Below are 21,734 nucleotides of genomic sequence, written 5' to 3' on the forward strand. Positions count from 1 at the left end.
GACCCACAGTTTGACCTTAAACACACTGCTGAGTCTGACCACCATATTTCTGACCATAGTATTTCTTGTGCCCCTCAAGGGCTTTGTGTATTTTCACCCTCACACTATCAGTGGACCACTTGACAACCTTAGAATCCAATAGCCACCCCGAGGTACATATGGACATGGGTACCTCACCTATCATTATTTCAAAAGGACTGAGCTCTATGGCCTTGACAACAGTAGTTTTGCAAAACCATATCACCCATAAGCCATGTTAATCCCAATCATAGTTTTTTTCTTAAGGGAAGTTGCAAGACACCTTTCAAGTCTTAAGTGCTCCACCATACCATTGACCCTGAAATGGTATGGAGAGGTCGTTCTGTGCATGATATCAATATCTTTCATTTACTTTTTGGCTTAATCAGAAATAAATCGCAACCCATTGCCACTCAAGAGGAAGTATGGTACCCCTTCTCATTAGAATACTTCATCAGAAAAATAAGAATATATTACATATCAGCTCTGTCAACCACCTTCCGCCGGCGGTCGTTCTGTGGATACGTGGGACGGTGACGAGGGCAGGGTCAGCGGAGCATAGCTGTCGGGTCGGGGTGTAGAAGGAGAGCCGTCTGAGGTATTCTGGTCCGGTGTTGTGTAGTGCCTTGTGAGTATGGGTGAGGAGTTTGAATGTGATTCTCTTGTTGATGGAGAGCCAGTGCAGGTCTCTCAGGTGGGCCGTAGTCTGGCTGTGGCGGGGGATGTCCAGGATGAGGCGTGTAGAGGCATTCTGTATGCGTTGCAGTCTTTTCTGGAGCTTGGCCGTGGTTCCTGCGTAGAGGCCTTGATAATCTGTTGTCTATAATTGCAATAGAACAAATCACCTAAAACATTCACACTGAAACTAGTAAGATCCAAGTGCTCTATCTCATCTTGGAAATGTTTGGACTGAGGGAAGTATTTTCCGAACAGACACTAACAGAATTCAGTATATAGCTATAATATTCACACATGTTAATAAATACACTCTGTATGCAGCCTTAGCCTTATTAAAGAACCAACTATAGTGTTTACACCTGTTGATTGACACATCTTAGATCCACCCATATTTAAAGTTAGGGTAACCTGTGAAGCAAGACACATAAATGTGATATTTTGCTTGGAAGTGTTGTCTTTTATGGAGATCACCAGTGCCTCGGCTGGTATTGACAGGTACAGAATTCACTGTAGAGTGCACATAAAAAGGGAGGAGTCAATCCAGCATATCATCATAGAATACTCTTTGCTGCTGGACACTAGAAAGAGGTGTATCCCCTTCTGTTGGAGAAATGTTGATTCACCTCTTGCAAGATCGGGCACACAAGCTTCAAGTTACTGTCAAACCGTAGGTCTCATGGTAATTGCCTTAAAGTGTTTAAATGCCTAGCAGTCACATATAGCAGAATTGCTGACTGGTGTGATTAGTTCATGTAACATAAACATATCCCAAGAGACCGATGTTCCATGGAAGTGATTGCTGCTGTAATCTTACATTTGATAAGCTAAGTGAGAAGGATTTGGAGTAGTTTATTGCTTAATTTTTGCAGAAACAATATGATGAAAGATAAAATTGCAACATGTTTGTTAAACAAGCTTAGAATTTTAATTTATCATATATGCGTTTGCATAGCTATATAGTTATAGTTAGGATAGAGTTTCCATAGGAAAGACATTTTTAGTTTTGATAATAACTTTAGTGTGATATCATTAATGATGACATGAGTGATGTAATATCAGTGCATGGTGGGGACACAAGTTTAGTTAATTCACTAAATCATACTTGGTAAATTTCAGGGAGGGTCAGTTTTTAAACAAAAAGAAAGTGTTATTGATTAAGTCCCCAACAGGGATCAACAATATAAAACCGTATTACCACACAATATTACCACCATCATTACATAAATCCACTACTGCACATGCATATAATATTCAAAAATAAAATTCAGAAAAGATAAAAAAATTGTAAATATATTACAGCATACAAATTTGTTCGGGGAAGACATTGTTAAGTTATTCAGTTCATCTGTTCCTGTTATGCTAAATTAAAAAAATAAAGGTGTTAGATATTACCGATATGCTACTGAGACTGCAGAACAGGTATAAAGTACGTCTTAAATCTTGAATCCATCCCTGATACAATTTACACAAACCAGTAGAATTAGGCCAGTGACTTATGAATGCATTAAATGTTAACACCCCCAATCGAAGTAATAATATTGTTCGCCCAACACCACGATCTAAAATAAAGAATAGGTACTTCTATGGGTGTACATCATGAGAAATAGCTGTCAACGATTTAAATAGTTTCAGATTCATCCAATGATTAAAGTTACATAAGCAAATTCATTTTGAAATGGATTATTTTTTTTAAAAGTGTAATTTGTGCAGGTATCCAAGAATATAAATGTGCCATCTTACATTCAAACTTTTTTAAAACCAGTTTTAAGTTTTCAATAAAAGTATAGTCTTTTTTAATTTTACAAGAGATTCCTGCCTAATGATATCTCCAAGAGTATCTTCTATTGCATGAAATAAGCTATAGGCCCAGAGCTCTACATTTGCCATTGCAGTTGCAAATTAACTTATGAATTCAAATGCTAATCGCAGTGCCTGCACAGGTACTGCTTGACTTACTGCAGCCAATTTACGGACGATCTTTATTCATATTGGTTCAAAAATGACCATTGCCTACTAGATGTATACTCAGGTGCGTATGTGACAGTTAAAGGGATTTTTACTCTGCATATTTCTAAATATTTAAAATGTCTCCTCCCCAAAGATTTGTAAAACTGATTTAGGGCCCCCACATGCCCTAGGGCCCTGTTTCCCAGTTGCTTAAAGTGGCATTTATTTTCGAGACTCTGAGAAAACACTTTTCCTAAATATCTGTACTGTTTCTGGTGGTGGTCCACCTTTATATTCCAGTGTTTTCTTCTTATAAAAACATTACTTAAGTGTTAGAGATGTTATTTTTTTTTCCTGTTTACTCATTCAAATTTTGTTGTAAACCTAAACATGTAAATCATAAGATGCAAAACGTGGGGGAAGTTCCTAATATTTACAAATTGAGCAGGGAGATCGTAGAGGTATAGAGAGAAAAAACTTAACACCTAACTGTAGCACCACTTTAACCTTCATTTTTCATTAAATTTCTAGGTTTTTTTTGAGACCGCATTGGGAATGGCCGTACTCACAGGGATGGTGGACTGCTGGGGACAGCAGACCACCATGTCTGTGACTGCTTTTAAATAAAGCATTACAAAAAAAAATCAGCCCGTTTTCCTTAAAGGAAAACGAGATGCATTTCAAATAAAAACATGAAAAGTTTTTTTTTCATTTTTTTCATGGTAGGCAGTGGTTCATGGGACCACTATCTGCTCTGAAAAAATATTTACGCTTCCATTCACAAAGTGGGAGGGGTCCCTTTCCCATTTGCGAATAGGTTACCACCAACTTTAAGTTGGTGGTAACTGCAAATGTTTTGAGACCACATTCACAGTTGCAAAACATTCCTACATACCAGTGCAATTCGTTATTAGGAATGGGTGCTCTAAACATGCCCCTTTCTAATACAGAATCACAAAAGCAAAATGCTATTCGGTAAGCAAGTTACCGAGTCACATTTTGCTTTGGTACATAGAAAAATTCTTCATAATCGGGCCATAAATGTGCCCCGTGTCTCAAAACATAGGGCCAGATGTATCATTATTTTGAATGGCTATTACCTAATTGCGGTTTCCTGCAAATCGCAATTAGGTAATCGCTATTTAAATGTATGAAACTCCAGGAGTTTCATTTAGAGTTTCCTCATGGCTCGGAAATCGACCTATCTCATTAATATTCATGAGGTAGGTCGCAATTTGCAACCCATTAGGAAATGTTAAAATCACAAGGATGGTGGCCTGTTGGGCTCAGCAGACCACCATGTCTGTGCTTGCTTTTAAAAAAGCGGGATATGTTTAAAAAAGAAAAATGAAAAGTTTCATTTTCATTTTTTAAGAGTAGGCAGTGTTCCGTAGCATTACTGCCTGCTCTGCCTCCTCTTAAAAATGTTTTCGCATGCATTCACAAAGGGGAAGGTGAAGTTTGCCAGTGGGTTTCTACCTACTTGAAGTAACCACATATCGGTCACAAAACATTCCTACATGCCACTGCATTTCGGTATTAGGAAGGGTCGCCCTTAACACGCCTCTCCTAATACCGAATCGGTATGTATGCACAATTCCAAATTGCAATTAAGTAACATGTTACTGAACCGCAAATTGGAATTCATAAATACAAAAATGCACTTTTGCAGTCGCAAACGACCCGATCGAGTCGTTTGCAACTGCAAAAATGCATGATACATATGGCCCACAGTGCTACACTCTGCCTCCTAACAGACTGTTGGAGCCTAAAATATGATTACTGACCTTCCATTTTATAATCTCTTCAGTGGCTCAGATTTGAAAATCTCAATAAAGTCAAATTGGGTTGCCTTGCTTATAATGTACTATCAATAAAGTAGCCTTCCTATTCTGCTACCAAAATGAAGGGCACTCTGGTAGTAGCCACACAAGGAACAAGCATTTGCAATGCATTGGGTCTAGCATTTGCTCGAGTTAGAGCTATTAGCGTTGTAAAGTCCTAACCAGACTTTTGGAACGTATCAGCAGTTATGCAATTATCCATGTAACAGGGTCGATGTCATGCAAATCGCTCGACTACTGCCCAGCGAGATCGCACTGCATAGGAAATAAAAAGAAAAAAGTAGTCCAGAAACCATGCGGAAAACATGGAGCCTCGTATGTTTTCAGTAGTTGGATGGTGAGCTCGAGGAGAGCTAAACACCAGAAACAGCATGACGTATGCATGCCTTTCACAAATGAAATCAAGCAATTTTTAAAAGGCAAGCCCACAAACTAACAAAACTGATGTGCATGCTGTGGGTGTGGTTAAAAGCCCACAGAGAGATTACAGCAGGCTAGAGCTCTTGCGCGCGCCACCCTAATAAAGGGTTGCTGAGGCTTGATGTTGTAACAGTACTGAAAGTACTGTCTCGTCCTGAACCTTTTTCTTGTGAGGCTCTGAAACTTTGAACACTTTACCCTTTTCGCTCCATTGTATGGCAAGCACTTGAAAAGAAAAATATATATACATTTTTTTCACTTGCCTTTCCTGTCTTTTGTTTTCTGTGGGGATTTTATATTTTTTTAACAATAAGATGTAGAGTTCTGATGGATTTCATTATGTGTTTTATTTTTCTTTTGTAATTCTTGTGTAGTGCGTCACAAGAATCTTTTATGGAGAAGTTTAAAATCCAATAAGCAACTGTAAAAAATAGAAAACAAAACAAGTGTTGGAATAGAGTGACACACTGCTGAGACTACTTACACAGCTTACACTGCAGAGTTACCTGGCATGAAACACAAATATTACAGGATGTGTGATCACCTGGATGATCTGTCTCAGTGGTGACATGAAATAGAATGTACAAAAACACAACAAAAAGGTGAATAGAAAGCCTGAGTTGATCTCATTCACTGGTAATCACTCTGGGCCACAAGCATGTCTTTTTTTTTTTTACACTTTATATTTTCATAGAATGTACAAGCTTTCACTTCAGCCAGCACAGCTGTCATAAAATTACACAGTATAGTTATTCGTCTGTTGACGTATAATTTAAACGCTTTGACAATTGACAGCAGATATATCTCCCAGATAATACAGGATTTACAGGTTTGAGCCTAAGCAGAGCTGTCCCTTACCAACACTGAACATGCAATATAAGGGATAACAGTAAGGCTAGCTCTCAGATGTGTAAGGTTATCTCTCAGGTTTGTGCCTCAGACAGGAAAGCAGTGTCTCAGGTTACACATATTTGGCAGTCTGAGGCCTCAACAGCAGCTTGTCAAATCTGTATGTCTTGGGAGATATATCTGCTGTCTGCAGCCTAATCCTCTGCATTACTTCTGCTGTCTGAGGTCTGAGTCTCTAACTTCTAACATACAAGAGGTATATCCCAGCTGTCCAGAGCCCAAACCACTAAGTTCTATATAGACCGAGAGACAGATCTCCAGTGCGAGACCTGGATCTGTAAAAAATTATGCAATAAGGGGGATAGCTGTCATGTCCAAAACAAACACCTTTAAGATTGATGTACTTATTTGAGGGACAGCTCCACTATGTGATTCCTGAGCCTGTTATATTTAGTAAACTATGAGGCTTAGCTCTTCTAAGTAAAAGTGAATGGTTGTAAATCTGTGAACTCAACAAACAGTGCTGCTTTCTTAAGCTAATGCCTGTCAGATGGATGTAGCCTGTGGTAAATATCTGCCCTGTAAGATCTGAGGTCCTGAATTCTGTTTCCTGAGGAACAGCTCCGTTGATCTGTGTAACATGAGGTGTTGCCATGCTCTAAGGCTTAAGACCATCTGGTCTGTGTAACCTGGGAGATAGCCCTGCTGCCCAAGGAGTTGAGCTAGCACTTCTGGCTTACTGAGCTCTGAGCCTCTGCAATACATATCAGGTGATGGATAGGACTCCTGTCAGATGCCTGAAACCATACATTCTCTGTAACCTGAGTGATTTCTCTGCCTCCTGTTGCCACAGTGTATACATTTGTTGTCTCATCAGCCACCAGCTTAGGGTGACACCTTGCCACCCTGTTTTCCCACCTAACAGCCACTTCAAAATGACCAACCAAAATTACCCAGATTCAAGTCTCGCCCTAAAAGCGAGTGCAGTTTCGCTGACTGGTATCACTCCCTACTTCCCATCAGTTGCACTCAACTCTCCTGTTTTCCCACTCAGCATTTGCTTGATGTGGGCCAGCAAATGAGCCCCAGGCCAAAATACAGACATCAGTACAGCACCACTGCCTGATGTCCCCAGCCATTCCCTGCTAAAACGAACCTTCCCTCATATTTTACTGCCCAGTAGCCACTTCAAAATGCTCAACCGACAAGTAACAGGCCAAAATCTTGTCCCAGAAGTTAATGCTGCCCCACCAGTTGATGTAATGCACTGCTTGCTGCCATTTACCAACGTCACTTTTCTTCCCTACTTCATACAGATCGTCTCAGTGTCTCATTGCCTGTGTATCATCAGCAACGTGTGTACAGAGCATCACCTGTTTGGACTTAATAGGGCCAAGAATGTCCTAGTACCATAATGTTTGCTCCTCAAATAGACCATCCACATCATATGCCTCCATCATTGCAGCTTTCATCATACCTACATTTACTCCTAAATTACACAAAACACACCAACATACCAACACCCTCCAACTCATGCTCATCTACGCACACTCAGCAAATATCCATGCTTTAGACATAGCTGATATAATTTCACAGTACAATCTGCTTGAACTCTTTATCACAAAAACATAATTTGCAGCACATCCCAAGTGTCCTTATGACTGGCAGTTACAGCATCTACCATGTAGACTTCACACAGAAGACAGGAGGGGGGCTTGATATTTTCGATATGTTTTCCTGATCTTTTACCTATAAAAGCCCAGCTGCAGCTCAGTCATTCAAGTTCCTCACTGGCCACTTTCCTCTCACAGCATGTTGGACAGCATACATCAACCTGGTGTATAATACCTTTATAGAGGAAATGTCTTGCATCCACTCTCCATTCTTCAGAGACGTTATCCTACTGAGTGACTCCAGGGCAAAGGCAATAAAAAAAGTCTCTCTACACACTCAACACTCCGAACACTAGGCAGAACTTCACCAAAGTAAGTCATACCAAAGGCAGTACTCTTGACCACATAATGTTGCCCTCAAATTCAACCCTCAGTGAATCCCAATATGGCTAGGCTAGACAGACGACATGAGCATCTCCTTTCCATCCTTAACACCACACCTTTGCACCAAGGAAAAGAAAAAATAGAAAACTAAATGTCTGCTCTGTTAGAAATGGGGTCTCTAGTTGGCAGTCAGTTTACACCCTGTCCAAGTAGGGGCCCTCACTCTTGTCAGGGTAAGGGAGATATACTACTCAGATAACCCCTGTGAACCACCTTGGTAGCTTGGCACAAGCAGTCAGGCTTATCTAAAAGGCAATGTGTAAAGTTTTTGTACAACACACATAGTAACACAGTGAAAACACCACAAAAGAACTTCACACCAGTTTAGAAAAATTGCTAATATTTATCTAAATCAAACAAGACCAAAACAACAAAAATCCAACATACACAAGGAAAGATATGAATTTAAAAAGATTAAATTCCAATAAAACACTTAGAAACACAATAGCTCCAACTAGGGCTATCACGACGTTGTTGACGGAGTCGTTCCCAACAGTCCCATGCCACTCACAGGGAGGGCAGCGCCAGTCACGAAGTGGCAAGGACCCCCAGGTACAGTACCTTTGGTAATGAGGAAAACAAGCTGGTGCATGGAGTCGGGGAGGTGAGGCGTCGCTGGATCCGGTGAGGCGTCGGCTCCTTACTGCAGAACAGGGGAGGTGATGGTGCATCGGGGCGAGGCATCAGTTCCTTATAGTTCAATTGGGGTCCATGAATCTGGTGGGTCAAGACACTGTGGGGTGACCTCTCAGGGTAGCGGTCATGCCACGCAGCTACAGGTGCCGTGGTGGAGTCAGGTGTCACGGTCTAAGATGACACAGCACTTGGGACTTATGAGGTCGTGGGACTTCAATGAGGCTGCAGTGATGTCGGACCTGCAGCGTTGATCGGGGTTGTCGCACTCCAGCGGAGACTGCGGCTTTGAGGTGCAGGCAGTGGCGCGGAGTCATGCAGCGGTGCAAGTTTTGGAGTTGTCTAGAGTCAGTGTGCCTGGATTTTTTTTAGTTTCAAGCCAGCTTTCACTCTCAAGGGCCCAGGTACTGGATTGGCACCAGTTGGCAAGTTAGGGTCCTCAGCAGGTGTACCCAGGTGCTGACAGGTGAAGTCTTTAATGTCCCTGAGACTTCTTAAGAGAAGGCAAGCTCAGTCCAAGCCTCTGGAGAATCTTGCAAGCAGGATACACAGCAAAGTCCAGTCTTTTCACTCCCAGGGCAGAAGTAGCAACAGCAGGCCAGCCTAGCAACGAAGTGTTCTAAAGTTGTTGGTTCAGCAGTCCAATACTTATACACATTTCTGCCTTAGAAGTAGGCAAACTTCAAAGGAAAGTCTTTGCAGTGCACAAGACCGTGCCTCTTCCTACCCCTACCCCAGACACACTCTAGGGGGCTGGAGACTGTATTGTGTGAGTGCAGGCATAGCCCTTTTAAGTGCAGGTGTCAGCTCCTCTCTCTCACTCTAGCCCAGGAAGACTCATCAGAATATGCAGGGCACACCTCAGCTCCCTTTGTGTCACTGTCTAGAGTGAATTCACAAACTTGCCCAACTGTCAGGGTAATCCATATGTGTATTCAGCAGCCAAGCAGAGTCACAGGATGGTTAAGCAAGAAAATGCCCACTTTCTAAAAGTGGCATTTTCAAACTTACAGTCTAAAAACAAATTTCACCAAAAGATGTATTTTTAAATTGTGAGGTCTGAGACCCCCAAACTCCATATCTCCATCTGCTCCCAATGGAGAACTGCACTTGAAAGATATCTAAAGGCAGCCCCTGTGTTAACCTATGGGAGAGATAGGCCTTGCAATAGTGAAAACCCACATTTGGCAGTATTTCACTATCAGGACATGTAAAACACACCAGTACATGTCCTACCTTTTACGTACACTGAACCCTGCCCATGGGGCTACCCAGGGCCTTCCTTAGGGGTGACTTACATGTAGTGAAAGAAAAGGTTTGGGCCTGGCAAGTGGGCAAGTGGGTAGACTTGCCACGTCGACTTGGCAGTGCAAAACTGCACACACAGACACTGCAGTGGCAGGTCTGAGACATGTTTACAGGGCTACTCATGTAGGTGGCACAATCAGTGCTGCAGGCCCACTAGTAGCATTTGATTTACAGGCCCTGGGCACCCCTGGTGCACTTTATTAGGGACTTACCAGTAAATCAGAAATGCCAATCATGGATAAACCAATCCCAAATATAATTTAGACAGAGAGCATATGCACTTTAGCACTGGTTAGCAGTGTTAAAGTGCCCACAGTCCTAAAGCCAACAAAAACAGATCCGAAAAACTAGGAGGAGGGAGGCAAAATATTTGGGGGTGACCCTGCAAAAACAGCCAGGTCCAACAAAACCCCCCACCTGCCTAAAGCCAGGGGAGACCAATCAATACCTTGATGAACTTCCCTGATTGGGGCTGATAGCAGTTCTACGCTTTCCTGAACCCATCTGGATTCCTCTGTCCATAATATCAGGACCCACTAAGCTAACCCACGGGGAATCCTTCTCCTCACCTGCCAATCCCATCTGTGCAGCACCTAACCTTATTTTGCTCACAGATGTATCCCAGTAAGCAGACAGTACGACCATGGCCAACAAAGTGGTGTGGCCCATTCCACCTTCGGGGTGTTACTCCTGTCCCCAAGCCAAGGGCTATTCTGTCACCAATGATAGCAATCCACAGTGGCCACTGACATCTGTCAGCGATGAGAGCCAGGCCTCAGCCCTTCCAGGGCTCTCTAATCTCTGCGATTTCTCAGAGTGGGGGGGGGGGAGTAGCTCCTGGTGACTGGCACCCTTTGTCCACTCTCCCTCCCACCAGTTCAGGACTGGTGTTCTGAGACTGGCACTCCAGCCCAGGGTCTGTACCCTTAGGCTGGACAGAGCCCAGAAGCGAGTCCTTCCTCCCCCTGCCCTCCTTCTCAGGGCTCTGTACCCTCCTTCTGGTAGCGGTTTCCCTAGACTCCAGAAATGTCAGAGTGGCGGTGCCAGCTGACCTGCACAATTTTCCCACTAGTGCAGGGCCACTACCCTATCACTGGTCTCCCAACCCAGGAGCTGTACCCTTTGATTGAACCAGGGTCAGAGGTGAGTCTCTCTCTCTCCCCTGGCCCCCCCTTCCAGAGTTCTGCACCCCCCCCATCAAGGAGAGTTCCCTCTAAGATAACATGGTAGGGACACTGTTAGCAGTCGCCCCTCCCTCCAGGTCAGGGGGGACACCCTGAACCTGGCCCTCCAAGCAATGGTCTGTACCCTGAGACTGGACTTGTGCCTGGCAAGCCAGGACTTCCTGGGGAGTATTCCTACCCCCCCCCCCCCAAGGGAAACACCTTCCTCAGGTGTAGCACAGGAATCTATCTGGTGATGGTCTCCCGACCCCTGCCCATCTGGTAGAGCATAATGCCCTCCCAGATCAGAAATGGTATCACCAGGGTCACTCCAATCATGGATAAACCAATCACCAATACAATTTTTAGACAGACAACATATGCACTTTAGCACTGGTTAGCAGTGGTAAAGTGCCCAGAGTCCTAAAACCAACAAAAACAGGTCAGAAAAACTAGGAGAAGGGAGGCAAAACGTTTGGGGATGACCCTGCAAAAAGAGCCAAGTCCAACATGCTCCTTCAAAGACTTCCCCATTGATATCTTTTGATGAAGTACTCATCAACCTGTCAAGCTCCAAATTAGATGCTAAAGCACGTTTCCATGCTTGTAGCAAGCAGAAGTTGAGGTCCCCACTGGCTGTAGTTTTAATCAAAGTATAACACAAACGTCAGGGGCACCTCTCCTTCTGTTAATGAAACCCCCCAAAATAATGGTCATAATTTCTCAGTGTCTCACACAATCACACGGGGTTTTCACTTCTTCCGAGGAAAACCTCCAAACATTTGGGCAATTCTCCTGAACGAGAAACTGTCACAGGTGATTTGCTTTTCAAACATAGCACATGGGCATAAAGGTGTCAAGACCTCACCACATGCCCTCAAGAGTTCAGATCCTTCTCTGGTCTGCAACGGGATGTTTTCGTTCTTCCTGCCCCATCATTTTCTAGGAAGCTTCTCCATTGTCCAAGGGTGCTATCAGCACTCCCTTCTTAACTGTCAGTCAGCTCTTTCCTTCAAGTTGAGCTTAAGGAAATTCTTCCTGGTAGATTGCAGAACACTCCAGGTTTCTGGTTCTGACCATGACAAAATGGAGTTGGCAGGCAATGACCCCATCTCTAGAGCACACAATAGGTTCTGGGAGTGGGACCCTGTTCATCACTGATTAGAAATCTTGGTAAATGTCCAGAGGTTTCTGCCCCATACATATTCTCAGTTTGCAGATGGAGATTGTGTAAATCCAGCTCTAGGATTGGTTTCAAGCAGTTCCAGAATTGTGTGCATTCCTCCCAGACTGGTCAAGTCACCGTCTTTGCCTTCCAATGTCACTAGGAATATGGGAGCTTCCTGACAGACCAGAACCAGAGCAAAGGCACAAACGTGGGAGAGGCTCTCAGCTTGTTGTGGATAGCACTTCCATGGAAGAATGAGGCAGAAACATAGCAAGTTTTTTCCTGACACTACAAAGAGACTATCTGTCACCTACCCTCCACAACCGATTGTCTAGTCCTCTACAAAGGAAACCAGGAATGCTTTGGAGAAGCCCTGCAATTCACATTGTTGTGTGGGCTCTATACAACTTCTATCTTATTTATCACGCTAGGCAGGAATCAAAATGGATTCCTAGGTTGCCAAAACTACATGTAACACACAGCACACACACCCTTGCACATCCTACCACACAAACACATAGGTGTCAGCCATGTCCCAAAAGGATGAAGTAAAGGACCCAGTTGCGAGAGAGAGTGAAACTAATTTAAACAGCAGAGGCTAATAGGGAACTCTTCATGGCAGGTGACAGATAAAAAAGGCCTGTCCTGCCTCTTTCATTCATTGCTGCCATCACTGTGTCTTCCATGTTCCGGTGAGCTGGTGGTAATAACTAATAATAAAGGAAGACACACAGCACATGATGTGCCCCTCCAGACTAGAGCTCCATTCTGGGTTGCATTCCATGTCATATTGCACATGCAGTGCACATGAATGATTCTTGTGTGTGCTGAGACCAAAAATCTAAAAAACTCAAGAGACTTGCTGTGGGAAATGCATGGCAGGGTACACTTTGTATCTCCATTCCATTTACCTTTTCCATCCCAACAACAACCATCAATGAAGTGACTATTAAAAGCAAAATATGATTTTAGCACAAGCCATGCATGAGTCCACTCCAGACCCTACAATCCCGCAATCACACATGGGCTTCAGGTAAGAAACTCATTATCCCAAAACTCACCAACTCCTTTTGAGTATTCTAGGTATCCTTCCTCTCCTCATCACCTTCAACCTCTAAGTGCAAATCCTTTGGTCATACCAACCAACAGATATATCATAATCCATCAATACACTAACAGACCGGAAACAAGCATCCTGGGACCGGTTTCGGGGTTTCACCTCTCATCAGCCAGGCTAGCTTGAATCCAGTGGCATGGGAAGCACGGGACCCACGTCTGGGCATACCCTTCCCACTTAGGGCGACAAATGCAAAAACAACAAGTGATGGACGGAATGCTGAACATTGTCAAACATTCACCCCCAGTCACAGATCTGGGTTTAATCCATCGTTTTTTTGCTGCCCATGCCATTCCAGTTTGGACCCAACCATATGCAAATCAGTCTTGACCCTGTTCCCCATGGGAACAGTCCAGCCCGAACTGCTAGGCCAGGTCTTCCCTGGACTGGAAACAAGCATCCTGGGACCGGTTTCGGGGTTTCACCCCTTATCAGCCAGGGTAGCTTGAATCCAGTGGCATGGGAAGCACGGGACCCACGTCTGGGCATACCCTTCCCACTAGGGCGACAAATGCAAAAACAACAAGTGATGGACGGAATGCTGAACATTGTCAAACATTCACCCCCAGTCACAGATCTGGGTTTAATCCATCGTTTTTTTGCTGCCCATGCCATTCCAGTTTGGACCCAGCCATATGCAAATCAGTCTTGACCCTGTTCCCCATGGGAACAGTCCAGCCCGAACTGCTAGGCCAGGTCTCCCTGAAACCGGTCCCAGGATGCTTGTTTCCGGTCCAGTGAGGACCTGGCTTAGCAGTTCGGTCTGGACTGTTCCCATGAGGAACAGGGTCAAGACTGATTTGCATATGGCTGGGTCCAAACTGGGGTGGCATGGGGAGCAAAAGAACGATGGATTAAACCCAGATCTATGACTGGGGGTGAGTGTTTGACAATGTTCAGCATTCCGTACATCACTTGTTGTTTTTGCTTTGTCGCCCTAAGTGGGAAGGGTATGCCCAGACGTGGGTCCCATGCTTCCCATGCCACTGGATTCAAGCTAGCCTGGCTGATGAGGGGTGAAACCCCGAAACCTGGCTTAGCAGTTCGGTCTGGACTGTTCCCATGAGGAACAGGGTCAAGACTGATTTGCATATGGCTGGTTCCAAACTGGGGTGGCATGGGGAGCAAAAGAACATGGATTAAACCCAGATCAATGACTGGGGGGGAGTGTTTGACAATGTTCAGCATTCCGTCCATCACTTGGTGTTTTTGCTTCATTTTCTTATTCACCAGCAGTTCTTAATAAATTCAGGTAGAAGCCTGACTAGCTGGCATGAACTTAGATGGCTGCACCCCTTCAGCTGACATCAATCCCAACTCAGTTCAATTAACATGTCACCAAAGAAGGCAAGAAATAATGATACCAACTATATTTCTGAAAAAAGTTGCATCCTTTCTTTCAAAAGTTGACTTCAAAGTAATAGTGCTAGCCATTGGTCCTCTCCCACTTGGATGCAGGCAAAGTTTTGCTTAATGGTCTTCCCAAAGTTCTAGAACATCTCAGGTGTAGGGGACTGTTCATCAAAGGCCTAAAGGATTTTAACCACATCACCATAGCACTGAAAGACCTACATTTGCTCCACCTCCAGGACTGTTTCTTCTTCAAGACAATATTCATCACCCACTGTGTCATTGGAACCAAGCTATACTTGGCTGCCGAGCCCATAAGTAGGACGAAACTGGTCCTGGGTTGCTTGTGTTCCATTTCATGAAGGACCTGGCTTGGCAGTTTGGGTGGACTGTTTCTATTGTAGCAGGCTCAAGACTGATTTGCGTATAGTTGGGTCCAAACTGAGGTGGCATGGTGTGCAAATTAACAATGGATTGGGATGCAGCCCCCAGGTAATTAGTAGAGGCTGAGATTAATTCAAACATTCCATCCATCATTGTTTTGTATACGTATTGAGTCATCCTTTGTGGGATGGCTATGCCCAGATATGGGTCCTGTGCACACTGTCATTGGAACCAAGCTGTACCCAGCTGATCAGCTCATAACTAGGTTGAAACTGGTCCTGGGTTGTCAGTTCATACAACATATGAAAATGATCGAAATTATAACATTGTCCTGTATTAAAAAAGGCAGCGATGTTGCCTAACTTACAGCCCAGCTTCCAGAGTGTGGGGAGACACTGACCTTCAAAGGACAAAAATGAGAGATCAGAGCTTTTGTATAGCACTCACCACCATGAATTCCATTTCGTTGGCATAAATCTTCATGCAAAACACTGCATCAGTTGGGCTTTAGAATGGCTGAGAAAGAGGAATAGCCACAACAAAAAAGCAACTAGCAGGATTTCAAATACACCACATTAAGCAACAGTGCGGCAGAAAGGCATGATCAACTGTCTCAGAAGCAGGTGGTGGTTGAAGCACAGTCAGTGCAGAAACACCACCATCATTCATTCTCAATAGAGACATCCAATATACCTATGAATCTGATCCATCCCTTTACAAAGGTGGAAGCCTATCAGCTATTGATAAAAGTATTGGGAGGATTTGAATAACTTTGGAATTTGCTGCACCAATGTCTTCTATAAAACATTAGAGGTATCATAGGGTAATAAATAAACTGGACAGGAGGTATTTAGTCCACTTTAAATCTATGAAGGGCTTTTGAACACCTGGAAAGCTTACAAAATATTCACAAAGTGCTTATATACATTCCACACATCACATTAAATTCTTCAGATCTTCTACTGAATACCCCAAAAAATGGGAGCATTAAGTTTTTTAAACAATGGAAAGTGTTGGTGGTGCCATGAGTCTCATGTGTACTACCTATACTTCACCCACTGTGCATGTTGGGCCAGAAACAAACTATTCCAACACCAAAGAACATAATAAAATAGAAATAGTGAGGGCAGCTGGCATTGAAAAACACAAAATACAGGCTAATATAGAAATGTAACATCAAGGGTGCACTGTTATGCTTGTTCAAATGCATGCTTTCGACATATTCTGTCAATACTGTCACAAAGAGCATACTTATGCCAGTCAGCCCCCCAGCCAGGACTACGGCCCATGCACAAACTTCCAGTTCTGAGCTTCTCTTTGTGAGAATAGCCTAATACTTTTAACATGTAAAATGACTGTTGTCCAAGCAATCAGTGTAAGCTGTAGGAGCTTCTGATAACAATGGTTCAGTTAATAAATTAGCAATAAAGTATAAAGTATTACTGTACCATTGATAACAGTTTAAAACATAAAACACCAGGTCCATCAAGAAATGTAAAAAAATTATTTTGTGCAACACCATTCATAACCACAAACGGCAGTATCTTCAAGAATGTCAATTGTCCATAACACAATGCACTGCATAAAATCTATTAAACTCATTTTAAGATGAAAACAAACCACCTGCAAACACAGAGTGGGACATAAGGCATTCCAAAATGACAAAAGATTCTGGAACACTGTAGCGAGAGTATATCATAGCCTGTTTTAGGGATGAGTTGCAACATCTCAGCTGTGAAACTGGCCTACTGTTAACAATATATATAGTGTGGACTTGGGTTCACCCCTTTCAAACACTGACTTCCTTCAACCAGCCTCTAGTAGCCATTGGCTGGAGACTTTGTCAATCACGTGTTGGCTCAGCGTAGTGGTGTCTCTCTCCCAGACCTAAGGCTATTGGCAGTTTAAGTGTATCTTTCGCCCTCCACGAGTGCTTACACTGAACTGTTTGAAGGACTACATTACAACTGTAGACCTCTTTGTTGCCTCTCTCCCTTCTATCTCACTCTAATGTGCTAACACTGCACGCATCAGCATGTTACACTCAGATGTATTGGGTTTCTCTGTGCTTGTTATGTTTCACATAATTTATATAGCATTCTATGTTTCCTACTGAGTTGTTGTTTCTTGTGTTTGATGCAATTCCTAGCTCTGGGTTTGGCCGAATTTCTGTGATGATAAATATCTATAAAAGAAAAAAAAATCAGACACTGTTCTTGCTATATATTGTTGTAATGGGTGTATTCAATGAGAGTTCAGCAAGTTAATGTCAAGTGCTGTGTTTTGTTGTTATGTGTCTGAATGTTAGTTAACAACGCTTGTAAGAGACAGCACGGTTGATATTTTTCTGCTAAACTGGGAATTTCTTACATGTTTTTACTTGATAAGAGAAATGGATACTACAGCCAAAGAGTTTTATCAAACAAACACGGATTCTTTAGCACACCATCCAGAAAACAAATCACACACACAAAAAAAACACATATCATCTCTACAGAAGCACACCTAAATTAACACCACATTTTGGAAGAGGACATATTGATAAAAATATGAGCCATAGAAGTAATGAAGAGGCCAACAAAATGTATTTTACATCTCCTGGGTTTATAATTAAAAATCACTGAATATATCTGAATAGGTGGGCTTTCTGATATTGCTTTCTCTGGGCAGGGGGGTGTTATGTTTTCATTTTTTCTTGGAGGAGCCAAGTATTTGAGTAGCCCTTCAGGTGTTAGACATTCAGTGGTTTTAGATCCATTTCTCCCCCAGTTTAGGGCGTCTCCACCCCCTTGTTGACTTCCCCAGTCAGAAATAAATTACTTGTTGTAGGATCCATGGAGTCCTCTTCCCACAGCCAGGATATGCTAATCCACTTCTCTAACTATAGTTCAGCGTTTGCTTTTCTGGAGACCCCTAGTGTGACTGTTGACCTTTTGACCGTCGACCTCAAGCTTTCGGTCATTAATGATGTATCGCCAACTCAGTTATTTTAAAACGCTTCTGTGAGCGCTATACATTGTATTTACATGGTTTTAAACCAGATTCATAACCTAGGACATTCATTTCCATGTAATTATTGAGAAGCATTATTTCATACAGTATGCAGTACATTTATAAAACATCGTTTAATATTTTTCATTGCTTTCAAACTAAATGATCTTCAGTAAAAACAGTTGGTTCGGGTTTAACTTACCAGATAAGTAAATAATTTTGAGTGCAGGTGATGAAAGTACACACTAATTGGATCATATACTTTTGCAAGGCTATTTCATTAGATGGGTAGAAGCTGATTGGAACTTTTTGTTAGAATATTGATCTAGTTAGTGGGACTGGTTCTTACACTTTTGTAAGAATATTGTTGTCAGCTAATTAATAGAAGCAGATATTTTGTAGTTAGTAATTAGATGTCTGTGGATAAAGGCTTTTTATTCAAAAGCTCATTGGTGCTTCCACTTTTGTACGAATATTTTTCCTAGTTAATAAGCTATTTTAGCTTAATTTATATAATTCCCATGATTTGTGTCAATGGAAAGGAATACAGGAAGACAGGTATACAGATGCAGAGGTCCAAGATGTGCAGCATACAGAATAAGCAAAAACAAAGAAAAGAAAATGCCCTCTTATGAGAACATATGCCATAACTGCCGTAAAATGATTCAGATGAAAAATCTAGTCAGAAGAGCAGATCACATTTAAGAGCAAGATAACATAATGCCTATTAAAAGTATAAGACCAATTTAGTACTTTTCAGAGTTTGGATTGTATTACATTTTCATTTGATATCTGCATTGTCTAAATGTATTTCGTAAGTCATTTGTATATTATGGTATATATTTTAAAATAAAATGTACAAGTAGTTATGAAGACAATGTCTAGAAGGAGTGTTTCGTTATAAAATAAGCTATTTGTCTGTTTTGGCTCTTGTTCTACCAGGATCAGATAACATGCATAGACTTTATTGGGACAGTTGTGTATGTAGCTGTACGGGGTTCAAATTCTAATGCAGAAATAGTCTCGCTCTGCAGTCCCCAGCACCCACTATCTAGCTGAAGGTAATGTGATTGTACAGGGGTATGCAGGTTCTAGATGAAGCATTGAAGAATAATCAATATCCATCATGTGATAAATCGTGCCCAAGTATTGCATCTAATATCTGTACAGTCAGTAGACCAAAAGGAGTGAACTCCGAAATCCACCAGTCCTGAAAACAAATATCTGTATGATTGAAGCCTAACAGAAATATCTCTTGTATGGAAAAACCATACAAAACTTGGGGCCAGATTTAAGAAAAATGGCGCTACATTACATGTAGCGCCACTTTTCTTGCGGCCCTTTGCGCCCTTCTTTAAAATATGGCGCACCATGGCACAGGGTAGGGGACAATAGCATCAGAATTTCTGATGCTATTGATGTACTGTTCAGGGTTAGTGCCAACATTTTGGTGCTAACCCTGAACAGTACATGGGGGCCCATTGAAAACAATGGTAGGCCCCCTTTTAACCCCTGCTCTGAGCATGCTAGAAAAAATGACGAAAAGAAATCTCTTCGATTTCTTTGCGCCATTTTTGCAGCACCCCTAACTGGGGAACGCCCCATACATAATGTGGTGCAAGGGGTTACAAAGTGGTGCAATGCAGGCATTACACCACTTTGAAAATATGGCGCTGCGATTTTGGCCTCGTTGAGCCACATTAGCATTTTTAAAAATGACGCTAATGTGGCGCAAGGAGGCACTTGAGGCTCTTAAATATGCCCCTTAATTTTTAGGGAAAGTCCTAAACCAGGGAATCAGGCTCAATGAGGTGTACTCCTCCACAATAACTTATTTACAGTATGTAAAATATGAAACTGTATGTTATTTACTATCGCTGTGGCTGTCAGGTTGGTATTCAGTGATGTTTTTTAACCAAATATTTGCATAAGATCAATTTGTTAAAAAATAAAAACGGTGTTTACATTTTGACAAAGAAGCAACACCACATTTGTAAATTGCATTGTATATTTAGCCTAAGCAAAGAATGTGCAACATAAGTTGTTACACAATTTGACATTAAAATCATATTTTTATACTTCAAGCTTAAAAGCTATATCAAGCCAACCCATGATGACACTTACACTGTGCTAACACACACATTACTGAAAACGTTTTCTGGTAGAATGTGAACAACATCTACCAGTTAGGTAGTCATCAAAACCAATGAGAACCATGTCACAACAGTCAAAAAACAGTCCCATGGGGTAAGTAGAAGAGTGTTGAAGTTGTTACAAACACTAACCTAACATTGGGTTGAGATCTCCTGACTCAAATTCTCATAAGAAGCCAACGGAGGTCAGGAAATAATGCAGGTGGTATCTATTCCTGTGTGATTTTATGCACCATAGATACCTGCCTCTTTAGTAGCCTGCCCTCATGCATCACGTGAGCCTAGCAATACCTTATAAACTGATCTACAGATCCCTGATCTGTTCATATTTCCATTGGCAGGGTTGCATTGTCCTGAACATGACTTCCACAAAGGAGCAGGCAGCCATTAGCAGGCTCCTGAGCTTCCTACAAGAGTGGGACAATGGCAACGCGACAGTCCGACACCGCATCTTGAATAACTTCATTACTATGAACCGAGGTAAGACGGGTCCTGAGCTGGAGCAGGAGTTCTCCCAAGGAGGAAGCCTCTTTCTTGCACGCCTCACAACGTGGATGAGGCTATCGTATCCTTTTTACTGCTTTCACCTGGGAAAGAGGTTCCACAGTTGTTACATATTAGTATATTAGACATTGTAAACATAGGTGAATCAAGGTACCATTTTCTGATTTCACTGCATAATTGTACATTGATCAGCCTGTCTTCTTCACTCTACTGCATTTTCTGCAAACCCCTTCCTGTTTTTTATTTAAACATAAACACTATGGGCCTCATTCTGAGGCCGGCGGGCGGCGGTCGCCGCCCGCCTGGCGGGAACCGCCATGACCGCGGAGGCCATTCTGGCTTTCCCGCTGGGCTGGCGGGCGACCGCCAGAAGGCCGCCCGCCAGCCCAGCGGGAAACCCCTTCCCACGAGGAGGCCGGCTCCGAATGGAGCCGGCGGAGTGGGAAGGTGCGACGGGTGCAGTTGCACCCGTCGCGAATTTCAGTGTCTGCTAAGCAGACACTGAAATTCTTTGTGGGGCCCTCTTATGGGGGCCCCTGCAGTGCCCATGCCATTGGCAGGGGCCCCCAGGGGCCCCACGACACCCCATACCGCCAGCCTGTTCCTGGCGGGCGAACCGCCAGGAACAGGATGGCGGTATGGGGTGTCGGAATCCCCATGGCGTCGCAGCTTGCAGCGGAAAACCGGCGGGAGACCGCCGGTTTTCCCTTTCTGACCGCGGCCAAACCGCCGCGGTCAGAATGCCCTTGAGAGCACCGCCAGCCTGTTGGCAGTGCTCTCGCGGTCGTTGACCGCCAGGGTCAGAATGACCCCCTATATGTTATTTCTGTCCATTAAAATGAAGACACTAATGATCCCACCATCCATGGGTTGCTGTCTTTGTTGAGTGCAGCAAGCAAAGTGTTTTCTGACATCATTTTGAAATGTTTGACTAGGTGTAGGGAATAATGCATATTGTTACTAATGGTGCAAACTGTGGTTTGTAGAATATCATCATTGGCACATAATGGACTAGTATTAACCGTGTTGACAAAAGGAACACATCTCTATCTCTGTAGTTCTGAACAGAATAACTGAGGAAGGGTTTGGAAAAAGCTATATCAATGGGCACAGTGACACTTTAGGTGCCATGATCCTAGTGTCATTGTAT

The 21,734-nt window shown here is 43.0% G+C and overlaps 1 protein-coding gene across 1 annotated transcript in view; it reads left to right on the forward strand.

The window, feature by feature from the left end:
- ARMH1 (armadillo like helical domain containing 1) overlaps nucleotides 1-21,734 on the forward strand; it is a 121,216-nt gene that overhangs the window by 1,319 nt on the left and 98,163 nt on the right. The window contains exon 2 of the mRNA XM_069232804.1: nucleotides 20,422-20,645. Coding sequence (XP_069088905.1) covers nucleotides 20,440-20,645 — 206 coding nt within the window. The 5' untranslated portion in view covers nucleotides 20,422-20,439. The remainder of the gene's footprint in view (nucleotides 1-20,421; nucleotides 20,646-21,734) is intronic.

The sequence above is a fragment of the Pleurodeles waltl genome, chromosome 4_2 (genome assembly GCF_031143425.1).
Source record: "Pleurodeles waltl isolate 20211129_DDA chromosome 4_2, aPleWal1.hap1.20221129, whole genome shotgun sequence".
In the NCBI taxonomy this organism is placed as follows: domain Eukaryota; kingdom Metazoa; phylum Chordata; class Amphibia; order Caudata; family Salamandridae; genus Pleurodeles; species Pleurodeles waltl.